The sequence below is a fragment of the Monomorium pharaonis genome, chromosome 2 (genome assembly GCF_013373865.1).
Source record: "Monomorium pharaonis isolate MP-MQ-018 chromosome 2, ASM1337386v2, whole genome shotgun sequence".
Taxonomy (NCBI): Eukaryota; Metazoa; Arthropoda; class Insecta; order Hymenoptera; family Formicidae; genus Monomorium; species Monomorium pharaonis.
Window position 1 is genome coordinate 6529254 of NC_050468.1, and position 24455 is coordinate 6553708.

A 24455-nucleotide genomic window follows, 5' to 3' on the forward strand; every position below is an offset into this window, starting at 1 on the left:
AATCGCGTTGTACATTGCACACGCGTATTTCTGGAAAGTGCTGAAAAAGAGGCCTCCATAAATACAGAAAAAACTTGACTATAAATTCTATCATAGCTCTTTGGACTATTTTATTACCAAGAGTTCTCTGCATATCGCTCAAGAATTTAGAATTAAATTGAAATGTTACGATTTAAGTGACTACTTTTGAAAAGCTTATTCGGACAACGGAATATTATTTACCGTATGGATTACTCATTATATTGCCTGTGACAGCCGTTAACAAATACGCAGCAAACGCAGTGTGAACTGTGGTGAACTGTGTGTGTATGTGTAGCGTGATACTTTACGACCTTTACGTTGTTTGACGAAGGTTTGTAATAATACTCTTTGATTTATTGATACATGGAGAAATATTACTTTTATTTGGAACGTTGTAATATTTTGAAATAAAGTATTTATATGAAAGTGCTTGTTATTTCATGAAATACAATTTTTTTTAACCTGTATGTTTTATAATACTAACGTTATCTTTAAATATGTATTTCATTAAACATTATGTACATACTGATAATTTGTAAGGAAGATTGATAAATAATTTTTGTATACATAGTTTTATTATTGAATTTTTATTATATCAAATAAAAAGTATCTTTGAACTTGATTTGTAGCACATTGAAATTTGGAAAAAAAAACATGCAACATGTACTGATATTAATGATATAATATAATTAATATAATTAATGTAGATGGAGAGCGATTACGACGACGACCGTAGTGGTTGGGGAGACGAGATGAATCGAAGCATTGATGAATGTAGCGGGGAAGATACATTCGATAATCCACAGGAAGTACTGAACGAGTGCTTGGATAAGTTCAAAACAGCTGACTATATAATGGAGCCTGGCATTTTCGCCCAACTTAAAAGATATTTTCAAGCTGGAGGAAATCCTGAACAAGTCATAGAATTGTTGTCTAAGAATTATACAGCTTGCGCACAAACAGCAAATTTACTTGCAGAATGGTTGATCCTTGCTGGAGTAAAGGTCACTGATGTGCAGGCAATGGTGGAAAACAATTTAAAGGACATGATTCTTAAAACGTTTGATCCCAAAAAAGCAGACAAGATTTTTACGGAGGAAGGTGAAACTCCCGCCTGGTTAACTGAAATGATACAGCATCCCACTTGGCGATCCCTTATTTATAGACTCGCAGAGGAGTATCCAGATTGCTTGATGTTAAATTTCACTATCAAGCTTATATCCGATGCTGGATTCCAAGGCGAGATTACAAGTATTTCAACTGCAGCTCAGCAAATCGAGGTCTTCTCACGTGTATTAAAGACCGCAATTGCTGGATTTCTTCAAAATACAGAAAACTGGCAGTCCAGCATACAGGAGTGTGCAAAAATGGTTTGTCATGGTCAACATACCTATGTGTATAGTCAAGTCCTATTGCAAATTCTTGCACAAGAATCCCGCGGTGGTTTTATGATGAAAAGACTTTCCCAAGAGATCACCAAATGCGCGCAACAAAATCGACATGACGTTACGCCAATAACGATGGCCCTAAATGGCGCTGCTAGTAGTCCTGGAGCATGTCAGGCACTGGCATCTATGTTATCAAGAAACACCTTAAATCCTGCTGATATCACAGTCTTATTTAGAAATTATTCTGCAGCCGAACCACCTCCCATTGAATTGTTGCGCAATCCACAATTTTTAGGTAAATATTTATAATAATAAATTAGTTTTTATTCTTTCCACTTTAGATGTTTATTTTCACCAAATCAAAGTATCACGATTTGTAGTGAAATGGTTCGTGAACCAGTATTTTGATTTAGTTTATAAATCAACATTTCGTATATTTAGAATAACAATAAAAAATTGAATCCAGGTCTTTCTGTTAATAATGTGTTACATCATTAAACTTAATTTAATTTAATTTAATTTAAGAACATTAGATTATTAGACTAGCTGTGACAAAATTTTGTATATTTTTTTTCTCTTGCAGAATTATTGGTTGATGCACTTTTTAAACCTGGTGTAAAAATAAATCCTGAACATAAATCAAAATACATATATTTACTAGCTTATGCAGCAAGTGTGTGTGAAACGGTTCCTAAAAAAAGCTCTAGTACCCGTAAAATTAATAAAGATGAATTGAAAACGACTATTCAGGCAATTGAGAAAGTGCATAACATATGTAACATAAACAAAGGATCGACTGAACTAATAGCAGAGTTGCATACTTTGTATCAATCTATACGGTACAACATTTATTTTGGACATTTTTCTCCTTTGTGAAGGAAGATTTTTTTTATTAATAAATTTATTACAGATTTCCTGTTGTAAGTGTGGGTGTGATACGATGGGTAGAGTGTACTGTGACTGAGCCGTCATACTTCAAATTGTGTACAGAGCATTGCCCTGTACACCTTGCCTTACTGGACGAGGTTGTAGTTTGCCATCCTTTGCTACATCCAAAAATATTAAGATTACTTGTGCAATTATTTGAAAGCAAGCAAGATGAATTAGAAATTCTTGTACAAGTATGTATATTTCATGTATTTGATATCAATTAACAGACAACTATCGATATTTTATATGAGTGATTTTTTTCCCTGGATAGCTGGAAATGAAAAAGATGTTGATCGACAGAATGGTGAACTTGCTGAGCAGAGGCTGTGTAGTATCTGTTGTGTGTTACATTAAGCAATGTTGGCAACGTGGAGATACAGATGTGTCTTTAATTAGATATTTTGTTACCGAGGTAAATTATAATACTGTTCTTTCAATGGATTATTATATCTGCATTTTACTATGATGTAGATATTTATGTTAGGTCTTAGAAGCAATAGCCCCTCCATATACAGCAGAATTTATACAATTATTTTTGCCAATGGTGGAAAATGAAGAGATTACTGGAACCATGCGTGGAGAGAGTGAAAACGATCTGGTTTCTGAATTTATTGGTAAATATAATTTTAAAAAAATACAAATAATTTGCTATAATACTTTTGTCGCATAAAAACAATCCGTCTTATTTTTTTAGTACACTGCAAGACTCACTGCCCTGTTGTGAGATGACGTTACAAAAATTAAGTGCAGGTAGACGAAATCAGAAGAAAAAAAAGCAGGGACAGTGCGAAGAATGTTTTTATTTTATACAGAGATCCTCATACATACTTATGACTATAAATGTATATTGGGTGACTCCTGCATCCATCTGTGATATTGTCATTTAGGCATCTTTTTCTGTAACAAAAATATTTGTATATATATATATATATATATATCAATGTCATATAAATATTATAAATTTTAAAGCAGATGAGATTTATTAATAAACACACAAAGTAAAAAATGTTAATTAGCCTCAATGAAGAACTTTAATATTGTTACATTTGTAACATCATATTCAAACACTATCTTATATAACACTACCTTGTATAGCAAAAAATAAATGTTACACTCAAGTATGAGAGTATTTATTTTATGCTAAAGATACATTGCTTGGTATTGTAAAGGCACAAATATGACATGAAGAATAATTGTTAGATCTTTTTACACACAACAAGATAATAAGAAAACTGTTAATTGTATCACACAAAAATCAAGTCAAATGGCAAATAAATGTTTTCTTGAAGTATTATCCTTATATTAAAATCTATTGGTATTAAAGACATTCTATTGAAACAAACATTTCTTTATATTCTTATTGTCAACTTACTGATTGTTACAATCACATCTTTTCAGCTGTAACAAAATATATTGGGCAAATATATTGTAACAAAAGTAATAAATAAAATAATAGAACAAATATAAATATAAAAAATATCCTATCTAAAATCTATAAAATTTTAGAACAGAAATATATGACATTAAGTAGATGGCAACTGACATTCTGCTTCATTAACATGGATTCGAAAATCCAGTAATAAATCTAGAAGCATACGTACTGACGGGTTTTCCATCTTTCCATTGAGTAAACTTCACATTGACTTCATCACGTTTAGCAGCCTCTGCCCTGAAATCTGCCTTTAAAGCTTGTCTGACTAACCTAGCTGCGATCTGAGAGTAATTGATGTAACTATAAGAAAACAAAAAAAAAGTTATAAACATACAGTCTCCAGATTTTATTGTTATCCATGAATAACAATTAAATAAATTGAATAAAAGTGAAATTTTATGTTAATGACTAGATGAAAATTTGGTTACATAACCATTGCTGAAAAATTATTATATACTTGACATACATATGAAAGAAGAAATGTAAAATACGAAGAATTATAACGATGATTGTTTCCCTTACTTCAGTCCTGCTTGCCTCCACGCGGACATTTTTCCTGTTAATTATTTTCGGTAAAGAGTAAAAGAAATCTTGACAAGCAGCACACGACATAGACCGCAGCGCCAATTGCGGCGGAAGAAATAACTCCGATGAATTGCACACGCGCGTATCTGTATTTGCGCGTGATTGGTTTTTGATAATTTAAAAATTACGCGCGATATCGCATTGAATTTACGTCGAAAAATTTGTCTTTTCATATGAAATATTATAAAGGTATATTATATGATATATGATGTGTTATCGCTAGAGGGTGAATGAAGAACTGAATTTAACATTAATAAAAGAGCAATACAAGGTCTTTGTGTAATTATGTGTTTAATAAGGACAAAAATATTAATACATAGACCTAGATTTTAATCTGTTATCAGACCAGTTTTAATATTTAACAGAACAATTAATAATAAATATTATAGCACTTATAAACATAAATAAAGGCCGATTGAAACATAAATTACAAAACAATACTAAGGATATATCGTGTAACTATTCGAGGTCATCACAAACAATTGGAAGTGGTTTTACCTGTGAGGTCAGATTTTTTTTTTGATTGTTCAATTCATAAATATTGTAAATTTGTCATCTGTGTTTAGAAAAAATTGCTAGTAATGATAATAATTAACATGTTGAATGGAAGAGAAAACCAGATTAGATTTTAAGAAAACTGTTATTGTTAATTTAAAATTGAATTAACTCATTTTTAACTATTCTGGCAAATATTGAAAATGGTCTAATGACAGACCGAACCGTCTATTTATTAATATTAAATTTGTTCGTATTAAACATATTATAATTACACAAATATTTTGTACTGCTCTTTTGTTTCTTACATTTTTTACATAATTGTGAATCATTAAAGCTATCCACAATTTTAGATTTATGAAAGAATTTGTAGAATATATTAGATACGAGATATGCGCGCTTTCTAGGGTGCATCATGTTTATGTTAATTGGCGCCACGCCCGTTATTTTAGTCGTCTACTAGGACCTATATGCTATTGCGTGCGTGAACCACTATATCGTCATATTATAAATTATTATACAAAATTTAACTTTATTACACATACACGCACAAACACAACAGCACGTCACATACATACACAAAGATTAGGGTGCGTTCCGATGGAAAAGAATTAACGGAATGGAATAGAAACGGAATAGAGGATTGTCCAATTAGAGTAAACGGAATTAATCTGATTGATCAATCCTCTATTCCGTTTTTATTCCAGTTCTGTTAAGCCCGGATCTACAATAGTGTAATAAACTTTATGCCATAAGGAATTAACCAATTATATTCGATTATTCTTCTCATATTCGAATATAATTGGTCAATTTCTTATAAAGGCTTACTACACCTATTGTAAATCCGGCCTAATTCTTCTCCATCGGGACTGATCGGGACGCACTCTTAAGGTGCCTTTTCACGCTGACGCTTGACGCTCATTTTCAGCGTCAAAAGATATCACGTGACTGAAAATAAAGATAGCCATTCGTCATTTTTAGTCACGTGATGTCTTTTGACGCTGAAAATGAGCGTCAAGCGTCAGCGTGAAAAGGCACCTTTACGCATACAACAGCACCAGTACAAGCAGACTAGTAAAATGGCGGACCTTCAAGTGACTTCGGCTAAAGTGGCGCGTCAGCTATCCCTATATTCAGATCAAGGTAGATCTGTAGATGATGACAGGAGAGGAAGAAAGGTCTTCGCATTCATATTTACACATTTGGCCCCAACATGGCCGGGGCCAATACGATGTATCAATTCCACCTTCTCCACATTCAATTTTTACTACTACTCACTCACTCTTCTCGTACAACAAACACTACACATACATTTTATAGCCCCAAAATGGCACTCATGCAAAGACCTTCCTTCTCCCGTCGTTCATCTACAGACCTTGTAATCAGATCAGTGGATCTAGAGCACTATTCGGAATATTTTGCCTTATTTAAATTATTTAATAATAATGTAATATAAGCGCATTGGTGTGGATTTTGACAGCAGGAGGAATTTGGCATATGATACAAGAGACGATATGAATAATTTCTATAAATTTGCTGCCATTCGTCGATTGTTTATGTAAAGTACCAACGTTTGTTTGTATGTTTAGTATTTTCGAATTAAAAGAATATCTATAATTATTAATGGCAGAATAATGCATATCAGCAAATGCATTTCCGCATGTAGATATAAATTTAATCAATTGTAAATATTCGAGAAAAGTTGCGAGTGATGCCCCTAAAATTTTTACTTAGACTTTGTTCTTTTCCTGTTATTTATCCGAAATAAGCTATTTCTATACCAAGAACGAACCGATCAAAAAACATGTACGCAAAATTATTGATATACGTATGTGTTTTATAGGTGGTAAGGTTCGAGGATCATCTCTCTCTTTCTCTTTTATAAATAATGGAAACAATGCGGTAATCTAAACAACGCGGCGCGTTTGCAAGGTGCAGCTATAAGGAAACAATGGAATTAGCAAAGAACGAGCAATATACACCATGTGCGTAAGTCTACTTAAAGTGTTTATATGAAATTTAGATCAAGCAAATTAAAAAAATTTTTGATGTAAAGACATGAAAAATAGCAAATTGAAGTCTAACATAATTTTAATTCATAAATATAAGCGTGAAATAATATATAAAATGACATATTAAGTTATAAAAGGTACTAGAATTGTGTTACATCAAAATTTCTGATTTATTTTTTTAATACTTTCTTCATAATTTAGAAAAGCTGCACAAGTTATTACAGAATGATCGAAATGTTATATATTTAATTTGCCAAAAAACAACACAAGATTGTAATGTCAATAAATTATATTATTAAAAAATATATTATTATATTAAAGGAAAAAAAAATATCAATTTAAAAGCAATGGAAGAAGACATTTAATAGCGTATTTCAAATGCACTAAAAGAGAATTTAGTGCTTACAGCACAAAAGGTTTTTAGATGAAGATTTTTAACAGCTAAATATTTTATATAATAATTTTATATAATAAAAAATAAAGTTGTACATATTTTTGCGAAATATATATACATACAAAATACATTTTTATAATATAGGATTTATATTTGTATAAAATAATATTTTTACCCAATTTGTGAATTTTTGTTATATAAAATAAAATATTTGACTGTGCTGTTAAAAAATACCACAACTAAACGATTTTTGTTAAAAGTAGTAAAATTTGTTTCTGTTGCAATAAACATAATCGCGTAAAATTATGCGTGTCGAATAATTTAATATCGTGAGCTTTGTTGCGATTTATCCCTGTTTTGCATCAAATATAAAACTTTATTTAGAGCACAAGCATTTAATAATACACTTCAATATTTTTACAATCTATTTCTCGCTGTTGAGTAAAAGTATGTGCAAAAAACGTTAAACTGCAGACTTGGTTAAACGCGTAGTTATCTATTATTTAAATTAAAACAATATACACTTTCTTATCTATGTTTTACATATTTATATAATTAGTATCCAACAGTTTTCTTATATAATTAAATATATGCTATTTTACCGGTTTTTCATTATGTGTGTGTGATTCTTTTTCTTTCCGGTGTATAAATTACTTTCTGACATAGTGATAAACGCGATTGTTTTTCTTTTAGTGTTCAAGCATAGCTAGCTTCTATTTCTAATTATTGCTAATTTTATACAAATAGAATTTCCATGTTTTCCGCGATAAGTTTTGTTAAAGAACATTGCTCAATATATCACTGACAAAGATTTCGGTGCAATAATTTTACTGTAAATTTTACAAAATTCTTTGATTGAATAAAGATATAAAAATTTTGTTGTTAAAAATACAAATAATCGATTAATGTTTTATCATAAATTTAATTAAGTAGGTCATGTTTCTTTAGCAACACATTGTAAAAGTTACTACCTGTTTTGAGGTAAACGAAACAATTAAACAAAAATTTTAATATTTACTTTATATTATCGAATTTATCGCTCTGATTATTTAGTATGATTACTTATATTACTTATATTCAACTAGATCATTCTCAAGAAGGCTACAAATTTATTTTAATGATTGAAATTATGTTATTTATTGTTGAAAAGTTACTTTTCATAGTTTAACAATTTTACAGTTAAGAAAACTTCTTATTGTGTGGACAGATTACAATTTTTTTCTATTGTATTATCATTTATTTGATAATCTAAAAAAATTTAAAAATTATTAAACTTTATTAAATTTTGAATAACAAAAAGATACTTTTTATTATTTCTTTTTAAAAAGGTTTTTTAAAAATATTAATTTTTAAGATATTAAGATATGGTCCTCTGTTGTTGTTTTTTCTGATTTTATACAATAATTAATTTTTCTTCTACGCAAAAGTGAATTAAGATTTGATGGAAATAATTGTTTGCATTAATAATTTATAATTAGATTTCTACATTGAAAAAGTTTAAGAGGAGAAGTTTATTTAAATAACAATTTATTGAATACTATGGTTTGTGAAAGCATAATCGATTAGAAAAATGTTGTTTTACGCGTTGTGCAGAACGTATGTTTAAAAGCGTGTCATGATTTTGAGCGACACGGTTTTGCGAAATGATATCGTTTTGTCGATGCTCATAGCGTTCTCGCACCTTCGCCCACACAAGCACGACATATAACTGCATTATGTAATTCATCCTCTTCCTTTGGACAGCAACACTGTATTTCATGGACGGGAACAATAACCTTAAGTGATGAGGAAAAGCACATCGATTGCGACAAAATCGCCGATCGACATGCACGCGCGTACCTGTCGTGAATACAATGTAGCTCATTATTACACGCTAAACTAATGCAATTTGATTATCAAACATAGCAATAACATTTTTCATTGGTATACATTACGCGAAGAAAGAAGATTATATTTGTTGTATATTTTAATTCTATTATTGCTATGTATTTTAATTATAAAAATTTTTTTAATTTTATATAATATAATGATTGGATACATACATATTTCAATTTTGTTATACTTTTTTGATATATAATAATTTATTTCAGTATATTTTCCGAATTTAATGAAAATTGTACAGATCTAAATAGATATAAGTAGATAATAGATACATATATAAATTTTGCCCGTCTTTACTTAATTATTTATTATATTTAATTTATATTGAAATAATACATATTGCACATATATTTTTGAGATAATATGCTATTAATTAATTATTTAAGAATATAAATTATATATTTTAAATTTATTTTTTATGATTTGTTTGAGATAACTGCATAATACATAATTAAATAGCAAATTTATTATATAGCTATTAGACACAAGATGATAATTTTTGCTTTCTTTTTCTTTTTTTACACACACACACACACACATCTAGAAAATATACACAGAAAAAAATGTAATTAGTCAATAACATATGTGATTGCGAGCTGCCAACTACATAAAATACTCAATAATATTTGCTATTAATGCAAGTACAATGTTGATACTGCAATAGCATATATTATTGTATTGAGTATATTTGTAATTGGCAGCCCGCAATAACATATCTTATTTTACTTGTATTAATAGCAAATCATTGTATCATTGTACTTGTATTAATAGCAAATATTATTGTATTGAGTATTTTATGTAGTTGGCAGCCCACAATCACATATGTTATTCGCTATGTTACATTTTTTTCTGTATATGTATATATATATATATATATATGTGTGTATACACAATGTAAACTATATAAATTATTTTACGTGTTGTCTATACAAACAATGCAATCCATGAATTATTAGATTCAAATTTTATCAAAAATAGTAAAAATTATATTCTATTTTTTTATTTTTAATATTAGAAAAAGACCACAAAAATATTGCTGTTTTGTATTTCTTAAACAAAAGTTAAAAATAAAACTTTAAAAATTTAAATGTAGACTAAAAAATGCCTTATATTAGATGATATAGCATTTTTTATAATATTGCTTTATATTTTGTAATAATTAATATTTTCACAATACAATCAAAAATAAATGTCCCCGAAACTGGCATAATAGAATAAATTTTTTTCTTTTCCTTTAACATGAATCATTTGTACAAAATTTATATGTTAATGTATATCAGGACTCTTACAAGCCTTTTACTTTGATGTAAAACATTTTTGTATCGATTATATAAATTTTATCGATTATACAAATACTTTATTGCTTATCCCACAAGATGCATGTAGCACGATTTGGATATAAAAGTTTGATTAGATTAGATTTATTTTTAATAGATTTTATATAGAAAAGGGCCATAAATGTATGAACTATAGATTTTTATTTTTTTAATTATTTAAACAGTTTGTGTTTTATCAGTATTTATACAGTACAATGTTTAATCTCTGAGAAAAAAGGAATGCCGCTTTAGGAAGATTATGCTAGTATCATTCGTCACTCTTTCTCTATCTATTTTTATTTTGTTTTATTTTTTATTATATCAGTTTTATTTTTTATTATATTTTATTATATACATATATATAAAAGTCATATAAATTAACAATCTTATAGCTTGATTTTTTGTATTATGTTAAGCAATTTATAATAATTTATATTGTTTGCATATTGTTTATCTGAAAAAGATTCGTGTAAATATAACGTAAACAATATTTAAATAATCCATGTAAAGATATTATTAAAATATATAGCACAAAGAGAGCTATATATTTTAATAATATCTTTACATGAGCTAAATGATGTATTTAGATACCACCTTTCTTATGTGATGCAATTGCTAGTCGATATTACAAATGTAAAGGTTTTTATATCATGGTGTATCATATATGTCAGATGTGTTAAAAATTAGAATAATTACTTGACATAAGCTAATATATTTTTTAATATTGTCTGATTATCTAACATTATTGTTTTAATTGCAGATATTAGTTTTAAAAGTAATATATTAATTATTTAACTTAAAATATAACGTAGTATATATATATATATATATATATATATATATATATAATATTTAACATACTTTTTACAATAATACAAAGTCTTTATTATCACTTGCAGTATGAATTAGATTAGATGACAAATGCAATATTAACTAATACTATACAATATTAACTAATAATAAGGGAAACATTAAGTTGTCGACAGTTGGCTGATTAGTCAATATCGCAAATTGCATCTGTCAGATATATTAGAGATTACGTCATTAGATATTAAGCTGTCCGCTGATTGCGTTGACGCTAAGTTGACGATGCTAGATAGGTCGTAATTTTTGTGCGCGTAAAAGTGACGCTGGTGATGCTGGTCGAGAGACAAACAATGCCATCTAAATTGAGTTTTCCCATGTTCTTAAATATATACCCATTACAAACGTAACTAAGGAAAAATAATCTGGGAAAGCCATTCATTAACTCATTATCTTGCACGTGTAATTATCCTTAATATCACTGTACAGATGTTGAAGAGATATTAATTCTAAATCCGGGATTATTATCTAATAAATTTATCGCAAAATCTTATTAACTAATACTTTTAATAACTTTTATATAATAATAACTTTTGCACGATAAAATAATTTAGAAAGAAACAGGAATTATAAAAATATTATAAGGTGCAAATAAATCCAAAAATAAATTCGTCATGCAGTTAGTTGCGTTTTAGTTAGCGGCACTAGCTACGATTATATATATATATATATATATTTTCCCGATACATCAAGTTGTTCAAAATCCAGTCTAGTTTAGTTATATTCGTGAATATATTTACAATCGCGAAGAAGATACAAGAGCAATTAATTAGTAAGATTGTGTACGTTTTATTTTACTTCAAGTATAATTGTAAACATTGTATTGTATTTTATTAGAGAGGAAGAGACAAAGAGAGAGAGGAACGGGGCGAGAGGAGGGAGAGGGAGAGCATGTATTACATTTTAAAAAATTTTGTATTTTTTAAAGTAGGACTTAATTATAGTAATTATTTATTTAAATTTTATAAATCAAACTCTTCATTGGCTGCACTAAATTATTACATATATTGTTAAATGCGTACACGCACGCACGCACGCACGCACGCACGCACACACACACACACACACACACACACACACACACACACAGGAGTTTTTAAAATTAATTTCTTTTTTTAAAGTCAGTATTATTTTAAGTCTCTTTCATGTTTTAATAAATGTTTTATTAAAAAATATAAAGATATCAATGAATGTGTAAGACGTGTTGGGTGTGTAGATTGCTTTTGTCGAGATGAAAATTATCTATAAATTTTTTTACATGTTTGCGAATACCGATAAAAATAATAAAAATTTCAGAGTATTAATTTAGAATCTTGTTGTCGCGTTCCACAAAGGTATGTAAAACAATCATCACATATCATTGGAGACGAGACATAAATAGAGTAGTCGGTCAAGTACGAGTACATTTCACGGATTTACGACTGATTGTACAAAAAGATTTTAAGTCTTTGTACACGCTAATCCTGCTACTATTAAAGATTCTATTTACCGAAAGAGTATAATTACATTACGTAGAAAAGTTGGTGTCGCTAATGGTACGTAAATATCTAACAAAAATGTTGATTTTTAGATGTGATATTAATATTCAAAATTTAAAGATTATGATTATTTTGAAATATTTTAAAATTAAATTTTTTGAATGTAGAAGAGTTTATATAAAAAAAGATCAGTTTATTGTTATTTTTTGTGTGACAATCTCCACAGATTGAGAGCACGGATATGTGTAAATATATTTGATATTCATTAATCTGAATTTAAATTATGAGTTAATAAATTAATTTGAGCTTTAAAATTAATTCGTAAAGTCGATTAACGCTCGTCGAAACTGTACAATGATATATTATTGACACCTCATGTCGGCCAAGGTCGAGGTATCCGCGAAGAATTCGTTACATTATACCTCGGAGAAGTGTTACACTAAGTAGTTCTTTATTATGCGTACGAGTGAACGTGTGTATACGTGAGTGTAGTTAATTATTATACAGATTCGCACTTCGTTTGGCACTTTTTGCGATTCCAAGGTGAAAATCAAATCACGCGTTGCTGATCGATGGCCAATCACGCGACGTATCAATTGACTTGATACTTTATTCCACGTATTTACGATCAATCTACCCAAACCACATTCTAAACACACGGAGATACATTTACATGACCATCAGAATTATTTGTCGTTAATATTTTAATATCAATAAAATGTAGGTATGTTTATGCAATTACACTTCTGGTCTCTTTGGATTGCGTTATGACGGACTGAGTTATCAGAATCCGAAGAATAGATTTTTAATACAGGAAAAAAAAACACACCGGCACATGAGGATTAACTATCGTTGGTTTCAAAATTGTCAAATGCCAGGTTGAACATGCCATATAAAATCTGCTTTCAACCGGTACAAACCGATTGCCGTGAAGGAAAACAGGGTACCATCGGAAAACATCACGCTTCTTGATTATTTAATGTTAACATTCAACGCAAACGATCCCGCTCTTCTTCTCATTCATGGATATCGCTGCTGCTCGCGAACTTCCGCTATAAATGTTATTAATCACTATATATACGTGATCTAGCCGAAATAGGAGCCAAGCTTCTCAATGTCTTGGAAAGTTACACGATAACTCAGAAATAATGTAGTACCAGATTGCCTAAGACAAGATTCAGCAATTTTTTTCTGTAAAGGGCCAAATTTTTTCAACTGTGCGGTTTTCTCCCTTTCTCTTTGCCCTCGGGGAATATTACGTAGATATTTATATAATAAGAGAGAAAAAAATCAACAAATCTTTGTTAACAAAATTTAAAATATAATAATTACTCAACTATACAAAAAAATAGGACGATTTTGTTGAAAATTATCTAAAAATTTGACTACATATAAATTTAAAAATAATTTTGTTAATCCGCCGAAATAATATTATGTAGGATGCTCGAATATGATATTAATGTTGCAAAATCATTTTGACATTCTGGCAATTAGTTTAAACGTTCTGCATAATTATTTCAAAGATTCGAAAAAAGATAAGAACGGAATTATTTTTAAATTTATTTCTAAATTTGTCTCTAAATTTTTACACAATTTTCAACAAAGCCATTTTTTCCTTGCCAATTTAAAGCAAGATAGATACTTTGCTTTTTCCGGGATGAGGGAAACGTCATTTCGCGATGTAATGTCCATTGACGCCTTCGTGACTCATCGTCACCTATTCATATCGACCTGACAGTTTTTTTCGCGGCGACGTGCATACACAATGCGTGCTGATTCGTAACAATATGCGAAGCGGCAGACGCAAATTTTTGCTTGCACGTCCTTCGTGCTTATCGTAAATGCATGACAATGTGGAATACATTCTACTGCGATATAAGTATGCGATCTTTTCGGTTATGAGATGTTTGTGAGCCCATGTCTTTCGTATAACAAATTTAGAATTGAGTCTTCAAGTAAAGTTCGTTACACTAATATTTTATTATGTAAATGAGTATTTTGTATGTTTTCTTATTACGATAAAAATGTTTATATGTATATATATGAATTTTCATATATGAATATTCATTAACAGGGATTTTTATATTTATACAAACGCGACAATGACGTGATTAGGCTCGACTGAAACTTTACTTGTGTAAACAAACTTGAAAAAATTTTAACATTATTACGATACAATTACGATTACAGCTTCGGGAAACTATAATATTATCAGAATATTTATTATAATCTTGTGTGTTTTTTGTCGAGTACGTTACATTCGTAGCAGTAACTTCGTTCATAATAGTAATAGCAGAGTATATCAGGAAAACTTACGTGGATGAATTTCCGGTATAAACCGTAATACTTCCGGTCGAGTGACGAGTGATAACACGAAACGCGTTGCATCACGAACAGTAAAAGTGACAAGTTCCGCCGATCGGCCGATTATCTACATAGATTTTCCACGTGGCGTTGAAGCGTATATAAATCGAAATTACGCAATGTATCGGAAGTCGTCGTTAGAGAACTTCGATTTTAACTATCATGAGAGATCCTTCCATCCGATTTGTGCGACCGGAAATGCGCCGAAAAGTTTTCTAGAAACTCGGAAGGAAAATAATTTATGAACATTATGAACGATTATACATATGATTAATTAATTGGAACTATTATTATTTACAATTAATCGATTAATCATATCGCGATTATTAAAATAAATTAATAAATTGTATGCAACGTTATTGCTAAAATTGCTAATTTCATGTAACTATTAACAGTCCAAGTAATGTTGAAGTTTACGTATAAATTACGAAATTAATGCATAATGTGTTTTTAATTATGATTTAAAATTGCAAGGTATATCTCAATATGAAGCTATCAGCTTTAGATATTCTTGAAGATGTTATTTACTCAAGTAAGATACTTTGCATTCAGTACATATTACATTGCAAACACAATTATGTTATCGCAAAATACATAAATACAAGCAAATTTTTATAAAGAAACCAATACGTATGTAATTAGAATTAAACTAATATATACGATGCGCTTTAGTTTTCTGTTACATATTTTTGTAATGGTTTCTTAACTAATTTAAATTTAATGTTTCTATCTTAATAGAGATTATTTTTATATTTATTTAAAATTTTTCATCTTTAGTATTATGTATTTTTATAAATTGCAAATTACATTTTGTAAAAGTTTATTTGAGATTAATTGAAAATTATGATTTTGTCTTTTTTGGTTTGCAGAAAAAATTATTATTTGAGATTTCTTGATATTTCTTTTAAAGAAATATTAATTTCAACTATTCGAAGAATGTCGTTAGAAAAAAAATGCAGTATAAAACATTCTGTGTAGCAATTAAATTTGTTGCGTTCATGTAATGAAGTGAGACATCCGAAATGACAATTGTATTTAACATTTGTCGTTTGTTGATTTTTCTTTTTAACAAAATGTAAAAAAATGTACGTAAGAGATATAAATTGTTCTTTTTTGGAAAGCAATATAAAAAAAACAATGTAGAAACGTACGTGAAAAATCGTTTCTCAAACATATAACATAACAAGAATATGCTGCAGCATATATTTACTGCTAGAAATGAATTACACTATTATTATATGTAAACGGTAACAAAACGAGATAAACACCAAAACTCCATTTGTTTGACGTTGTCTTACTCATTGCTAATAAATTAAATAATCAAGTATTAGATATTAATACGGCAAATTAATACGGCGAATAATTTAATGCAAATATTTTGATATTTGCCTCGTTGATTTCTTATAAACTTTCTTGACGAGCACAAATTTGCTCGGGAATTCCCTGTTGAGGAAGATTTAATCGCATAATTTCTGACTTATTTTCCGGTTACAGGTAATATCAACACTTGCAATTTTATTAAAGAATGACGCTTTTGCAATTAAAGAATAATGCTTTTCAAAAATTGACAAATGCATTTATTTCTTATGTCTATTTCCACTAATTTAGATTAATTTTGATTTTAGTTTAGCTTACTTTTTACCTTTTTCTAATTTTAAAATTAAAATAGAAAAAATAAAGAGTAAATAAAACCAAGATTAAAATCAATCTGCATTGATGAAAATAGACATTAGTCGTTTTTTTAAATTATAACATCTAATGTTATAATTAAAAGAAAAACTCTTTTAAATCCTTGAATTATACTTTAAATGAATTATTTAAAAAAATATATATTTTTTTTATAATTTTATATTATTATTGTCTGCTTACAGAAAATTTTTAATATACGTTATTTTGTTTTTGTTTGTTTCACTCGCCGGACAAACTTGACTGTGTTATTATTATCAGAGATATATTTCTTTTATAAACTAAAACAACAACAATATTTATCATTACTTATTTAAACTAATTCTTAAAAACAAGATAGATTTTGAAACACCATGTAATACACCACATTGTGAATTATTTGTCTAATTTAATTTATTTATATTGTGATATACATATAAAGCGAATGTTAATTAATTGATTGAGCAATTGTATTATGCGCACATATAGCTTTGTTCTGTAAAAGTTGAATCTGCGCATAATACCATTGACCCATCGATGAGTTAAAAAACTCATCTATACTCTTTGTACGTTAATTGAACGGCGTCTATAATACGCAATCTATTTTCAACTGTTCAAATACAATTACAGCATTTTTCCAATGTTGACTTTCGGCGCACTTAATTATGTATCACGTATCACGTATCACGTAATAGTCTGGCGTGCACGTGCTATCTGAATAATGTGGCGTGGCTTACATTAAAGTTGACATTTCACATCATGAAAGTACTTGTCGAATATCGAAATAATAATATTCTAAACTTCCGAACATTTTTGATTGTATCACTAATGTGTTACATTTATAAGTGCCCTAATACACTTTTTTAATACATCTGAACGTGTACTCTTTTAAAGAAAATTTTAAATATACAATTTTTAAAAAATTATATTATAATTATTAATGTTGACATAAATTTTACACTTTACTACGTATAATTCACATGACGTTATTTTATTATTTCTAATACCGCTTGCAACTTTTTGTCAATCAATTGAGATAGAAATTTGGAGAGTTTGTATGAGAGATGTAAACGTGAAAGTCTATACATTAATCGAAATAACGGAATAGCAATTCTTACTAGTTAGAAATTTTGAGACGAAATGGGAACACGCGCTAATTACAATAAAATTCTTAACCAGATTATACTGGAATGCGTTTAAATATACTTAAAATTGTTCTTGTACTTAGAATGTCTTGAATATTTTAACGTTTTTATTAAATGTGCGCTTTTATGTTAAACTGTTTATATTCTTAAGCACAGTAAATTTTATCACCAAAACATTTGTTATTAAAAGTTACTGAGAATTTAAAGTTTCTACATATGTAGATATTTTATAATTTTAATATTCAATATTATATATTTTTTTAAATTAAGATATTTTTTACGAAATATATATAAAATGAATAATTTATCGATTAATAATTAAAATTCTTTGCTTTACATACTTGACAGATAATCAGAATCTTAATTATTTCATCATGATAACAGTTCGATTTGATTACAATATTTGTAGCGTATAATATAAAATTGCGGTAATTTTTTTCAGATTAATAATGTCTATGTTTAAGATAACAATAATTAAGCATTACTTAATTTTATCGCGTGACACGCGACATATTCTTATATACAGGTAATTATCCATTAGAAGAGTCGTTCCTGTATTTATCGCTCACGTGATTGAGATGTTTGTTTGGTAGTCACATACAGTGATATGTGATTTAATAAATGCGTTTTTAACATAAAACAGTTTATATAAAAGTGAAAGAGTGTTCCACTTTGATATGTTTGGATTTTTATTATCTGCTTGAATATATATACGAAAAGAACAATTTTGTTAAAGTATTAAAAAAATTAACTGGCTATACAGATCTATAAATGCAGATTTAAAAATAATTCTGTTAGATTATAAAAATAACAATATATTGCTTGAACTGGTTGCTAGAATATTAAAATCTTTTAGAGTTAATTATTATATTTGAACATCATTCATAGTTTGATGATCAATAAAATTATTTTCAAATTTAAAGTAAATTTTAACCAACTAAATTTTTAAATACTTTTGTAAAACTTGTTTTTAAATCTCCATTACTATTATTGATCTATATATGTTGTACTTTTTTTATTGGTGATGACTGATAAGAACAAGTTGAAAGTATTTCTTAATTTTATATTTACTCATCGACGCACTGTAAAGACACAAACGCAATTTCACGTTTTTATATACCAGTTTATTTCGTCATATTTTAATTACAATCGACCAGTTTTTTTGCATTTTAATTACGGTCGCATTTTTGCCTAACTTTTATCATTTCCATACACTGTAAAAAATTTTTGTAAAATTACAACTATAATAGTAGGTAATTTTGAGACCAACTATAATAGTTTATTAAGTTGTAAATTTTCTTGTGTATGTAATTTTATATAATAAATTTTGCAATAATTTCTTAATTTGTTTTTTACACTTGTGTATACACTGTAAACAAATTTATTACAAATTAAATTATTTTTACTTGTACACCGCAAAATTATAGACACAAGAAAATGTACAACTATTATATTTGGTCTCAAAATTACCCACTATTATAATTGTAATTTTACAAACATTTTTTACAGTGTATTATGTATCGCCTAAATGACGTACGTAAGTCGTTTGCTCCCTAAACATTGTCAATTACGTTTTTCAGTTTGAGCGTCTACTGGAAAAGAAAATAATTTCTTTTTTGCTATTGGTATCTGATTTAATTTATGGCGAATTCGATTGGGTGCACCAGTGCGCACTAGTGCGCCCTCGTTTAGTGTTTCGTATTCTGTTGGCTTGTATTCAGAATGGGAAAAACTAAACTACATTAAACGAGGGCGCACTCAGTGCGCACTAGTGCGCACTGGTGCATCTAACTGAATTCGCCATCAGTCATTGATCAATTTATTTGTTTTACATTAAAAATTTTAATGATAAACTACATACTTGTATCTTCGTCGGAAAATCAGTCACTTTAAAACATTAAATTTTCAAGTTTCGAAACAATATTATTCTAATTTCGATACAGCAGTAATAAATTAATCAATTTTTGTTTGAATTCTGATAAGAGTTAGTCAATAAATAGTGATTGCTGAATTATTAATCGTAATCGATATATCTTGTAAGAAACAGAATATTTTTTAAATACTAACTTTGAAACTACCGACAAACAAATCTTTACTTGAAATAATTTGCATATTTCCGTTGTGAAGCTTATTCGCAAATCAGACGAGTGTAACAATGCGACGACCATTTTGCACGACTCCTTTACGTGGTTGCAGCCGCATTGAGAGCGTAGAAGCATAACTTTCATTGTCTCTTATTGTTGGCACGCAGCTATTGTTCGATGACTTACCAAATGAAGTGTCTTGTTACCTCGTCAAATGGCAAATCCAATGTAAAAAAGGATTACAGCGAAATTGAACACGCAATATGAAAGATGATTTATTATTGATAATCACTTATAATGTTTTGAATATAAACGTTTTGATTCTTTTCGATCTAAATGTTGATTGATTATTCTTATAAAATATGATATTTTATATTATTCTTTGAAATTATATATAATATGTAAAATATCTAAAAACTAATTTTTGTAAGAAAGCTTTATGATTTAAATTTTATATTTATTCGTGAAAATTTTTCTATTTTTTAATATTTATAATCAATTATACTTGCATCAATTTATCATCAATTTATGTTTGATTTTAAAACTTATCTATTTATGAGATTACGAAAAGTAAATGTTCAATGTGTGAAAAAAATTTGAAATTTGTCCATATAAAACTTAAAGAATTTTGAATTTGTTTTACAAACTGAGCATTTACTTTTTGTAAAGTGGTGCAACCATAAATTAATTGTAAATATGATATAATAAAAAATATGGAAATTTTACTCATATACATATACAGTAAGCTTAATTTTTGCACGAAATATTTTATTTAAAAAATTATATAACTAGGGCATAATAAAAGCAAATTTCTTTTTAGTGTAACTTAATGTCAGTCAGAGTAAGAGAAACTGACTCATCAGTAGTATGTACATACATACAGCTCAATGTACCGATCAATAATCGCGGGTAATGCATCGGATGCACCAAATAACGATACGCGAATGACAAACTCGTTCGTCAAAAATTTACTACAAGGATATTCCGACGTCCATCATATATGAACCTTTCATATATGGTACGGACCTCGGATCATCAAATTTCGATTGAAGATCGCATTTCAAAAGATTTGCCGATTACTAAGCTACAAATACGTATTTGGCTGTACCTTCGACCGCACAATGCGGAGCGTGATTCAGCCAACAGGTGATTATTATGACGTGTGTTATTTATGCGAAATTTCTTGAATACCGTTTTGCTCATTGCCACTAAGCCCTTGTCCTTCCTTTAGACTGACTTACAACTGACTGCTGATAAATCCAAGATAATTCTCAAACAGCTATTTATTTGAGCAGCAGATTAATCTGGCGACAATGATACTTTTTTATGATTTGTTTGCTCTGTGACGTTGACGTGACACAACATGACATCAGGTGCTAGTCATAATGCCAACTTGCACGGCGATAACGGTAGCAAAATTAAATATTAAATTAGTGCATTCGATAACTAATTATGATAGATAAATGGGTACTAGCTCAAAAATCTCATGTCAAAAAAATTTTTTGACATCGATTTGGAAAATGTCATGGAGAAAGTATTGTTTGTTTAATCGCGCGACAATTAAATCACGAATCTCCGTTTCAGTTTTATTCGGCAGCAATTGAGTTAATATTAAGAATATAATTGCTATACGTGATTGAATTATGAAATTAATCGACTAAACAAATGTCACAATCTATGAAAAACAATATGTATTAATTGGTTTTCTCAGTATTTTATTGTAATTCTTTCAACTGTAAGACTTAGATTTATTCTTATAAAACTTATTAAATTATATTAATTTTATAAAACTAAAAGCTATATAAACTTGTCATGTTATAATACAAGTTATTTTTATTACATCTTACTACAACAAGCTAGCTTTTATTATAAGGTTCTAGGTTTAAAAAGGAATTGAAAGCCTACGCAATAACATGATGCACGCAGTTGTTTTATGTCGATTAGAATTACAAATGTTTAAAGAGCACTAGTGATTCTTGATACGATACCACGGTAACAACTAGAAAAGAACAATCAAGGGGAAGTGGTGTATGCGTACGGCATGTAGATTAAGACAATCTTTCACCTTGCATTTAGGCATAGTACATAAATATCAATTATTGTTGAGTCTCTTGTGGAAAAAAATCGATAGCATTTAACCGCTTTACGTGCATTTTATATGCAGCGAAAAGTCAATTCATCATTCTTTCTGACATGGTCCATATGTTTGACACGTGATAGGCATTATTATATCAACTGTATACATTTTATGATAATTAAAAAGAGTGTGTTTAATATCTTTCACATAGAATTCTTGTCTAATCAAAGTAAAAAAAATCTCGATTCTTATTATACATAGGAGTCACGTAATTGAATAATAACTATCTACGCCAGCAAAAGGTAATGAACGCGTACGACTGATAGTGGATCACTATGTTTAAGAAAACGTTACGAAACTACAAGAAAATAATGAGTAATGATATGCAACCAAGTAGCTATCAAGTACGTTCTATTAATGCGCTTTAATATTATTAATATTATTAATATTATTCAAAGCTAAATATATTATAAATAATAATAATAAATCTTTTATCAAAAAATTTATAGTCAAAACGTTATTAAGATTAACAATTAAAATTAACAATTAAAATTAGCAATTGTCGGAAAAATTACATTATTAAAGGGAATATTTATTTCATAAATTGTGATTTATTTCACAAATATTTGTATAAGTAAAATTCTTTAATAATAACGTACAAAAATTTCTGACATTGCGTTTGATGGCAGCTTTTTTTTTAAACAATATATCGTACGTTTAATCAAATATCCTTTAGATAAGATAATTGATGCACATGCATTCGTCTTATTTCAATAATTTGCTCTCGCGAATCCGAAAGTGGAGGGGGACGATCAACACTATTCGATGATACCTCAGCTCGTCTCGCGTGACGTCATCTGGCAACGAATCTTCAAGTAGTGTCTCGGACAGGATACTTTGAGTATTCGCGTGGCCGCGATACGCGGTGTAACTTCGCCGATCAGTGAATGCAATTTCAGAGACGTGTTTCGTGACGTCGCCGGTAACGGGAAAAGCCTCTCCTCGCGGGTGGTGTATGGTCAACTAAGAAACGAATTGCAGTTTCCGTGTGCAAAGAATTGCTGGTGAACTTTAGCCCTCTTTCGAGTCACCGGTAAAAACTTACTGGGCAACCTGTCGTTCCTTCTTTGAGAGACCGGTATGTCTTTGCGTTTCTAGATTGTCGTATTATTGTACGTAAGATTAATGAAATTATTATTAATTTTAATTTTATTTCAGCAATTTTCAACATATATGAGATCTTCATAATAGTGCACTGCAAAATATTAATTACACATTAGAGTAACGAATGCTTCACAAAGTGTAAGAAAATTAGCGTATTAATATAAACTTGTGCAAATCTTTTTAATGACAATATATTTTCAAATATGTTCAATCTTTTAAAAAATATGCTTAAAACGTATTATTATAAGATTGTTTTAAGCAGTTTTTAATTGCTGAAATATCATTTTCATCATTAATTTTATTATCTTTGTAGTCACGCAACACATGTGATAATGTAGATATGCAATTTGCTAAAATTAATTGAGCACTTTAATACCGCGGCTTGATTATTTATCCTTGACAGCTGACCAATGTTTTTGTTAGGCCGACTGGTCGCTTTTGTCGAAAGTAATCTACATCTAAAGAAAAAGTTCTTCATCGCTGGGAAACACAGTGACCCAGTGACACGTGAAATGCAGTTATTTTACTGGTATTGAACTTTCGTTTTTCTGTTCGTGAAAGTGTATCCTATGGTATTTAATTATCCGAATTAATAAGAGTTTTTCCCTTTTTTTAAATTCGCGCGACAGTAAACTTCACATTCAGGCAGGCGTAATCAAGCATATATCCAATTACATATCTTACGACTTATTATTTTCCGCTTGATGCTTTACGTAATGACGTTTCCGAAGGCAACTATAAGACATTTATGTGTTACATCAATTGTCATGAAGTATTGTGGATTATTTACATATTTAATATGCATTTATTACACGGAGAAAATTTTATAGTAAAAATCATTATGGTAAATAGAAAATGCGAACCAAGGAAGAACATTTTTACTATGTTTTTCATCAAGTTACAAGTAGGATTTACACTACTTATGGTATAATTCTTTGAAATTTCTTCTTATGATTTGCAGCTGCTATCGTACATAGTAATTTTTACTATAAAAATTTTTTTCCTGCATTTGATGACACTTTATTAGTAGCACGTGATAATTAACACAACATATTTGTATTTTTTATTTATATATTATTATTACTTAAACGTATTGATATAATTAAAAAGCTATAAATATCGTAATTAAAATAAGAAAAACGGTTGCGAAACAGTCAAGG

General features: G+C 28.8%; 3 protein-coding genes across 9 annotated transcripts in view; 2 read left to right on the top strand and 1 right to left on the bottom strand.

Moving 5' to 3' along the window:
* The first annotated feature begins 15 nt into the window (after positions 1–15).
* Positions 16–3114, top strand: LOC105829399 (negative elongation factor D). The gene is made up of 7 exons (XM_012668183.3): positions 16–352; positions 729–1704; positions 1993–2248; positions 2320–2530; positions 2611–2751; positions 2824–2953; positions 3034–3114. Exons 2-7 carry the CDS (start codon positions 729–731, stop codon positions 3066–3068), a joined length of 1749 nt encoding a protein of 582 aa, XP_012523637.1. The 5' UTR covers positions 16–352; the 3' UTR covers positions 3069–3114.
* On the bottom strand, positions 2284–4443 carry LOC105829400 (protein stunted). Of its 3 annotated transcripts, none has more exons than XR_001138492.3 (4): positions 4294–4443; positions 3941–4071; positions 3168–3236; positions 2284–2455 (listed from the first exon to the last, which is right to left on the bottom strand). XR_001138492.3 is itself a non-coding variant. In XM_028194442.2 (4 exons), exons 1-3 carry the CDS (start codon positions 4320–4322, stop codon positions 3724–3726), a joined length of 174 nt encoding a protein of 57 aa, XP_028050243.1. In that variant the 5' UTR covers positions 4323–4443; the 3' UTR covers positions 3120–3236; positions 3712–3723. The 3 variants fall into 3 exon arrangements, 2 of the variants coding, with proteins under 2 accessions (XP_028050243.1, XP_012523639.1); XM_028194442.2 differs by lacking the exon at positions 2284–2455 and adding an exon at positions 3712–3737 and having other exon boundaries at positions 3120–3236; XM_012668185.3 differs by lacking the exon at positions 2284–2455 and having other exon boundaries at positions 3120–3236.
* A 1487-nt stretch (positions 4444–5930) lies between these two features.
* The window catches only part of LOC105839435 (UNC93-like protein), a 72314-nt gene continuing 53789 nt past the window's right edge, over positions 5931–24455 (top strand). The window contains exons 1-2 of one of the 5 annotated variants that reach the window (XM_036282380.1): positions 5931–5994; positions 6695–6836. The gene's annotated coding sequence lies outside the window, so the exon portion shown is untranslated. Of the gene's footprint in view, positions 5995–6014; positions 6410–6694; positions 6841–22798; positions 23270–24455 lie in introns of those variants that run through there. The other 4 variants (XM_036282381.1, XM_036282379.1, XM_036282378.1 and 1 more) reach the window with 4 other exon arrangements.

Coding starts and splice junctions, on each gene's coding strand:
- LOC105829399 (XM_012668183.3), top strand. CDS start 729: ATGGAGAGCGATTACGACGACGACCGTAGTGGTTGGGGAGACGAGATG. Junction 1,705..1,992: donor GCGCAATCCACAATTTTTAG/GTAAATATTTAT, acceptor TTTCTCTTGCAG/AATTATTGGTTGATGCACTT. Junction 2,249..2,319: donor ACTTTGTATCAATCTATACG/GTACAACATTTA, acceptor AATTTATTACAG/ATTTCCTGTTGTAAGTGTGG.
- LOC105829400 (XM_012668185.3), bottom strand. CDS start 4,322: ATGTCCGCGTGGAGGCAAGCAGGACTGAA. Junction 4,072..4,293: donor TGGAGGCAAGCAGGACTGAA/GTAAGGGAAACA, acceptor GTTTTCTTATAG/TTACATCAATTACTCTCAGA.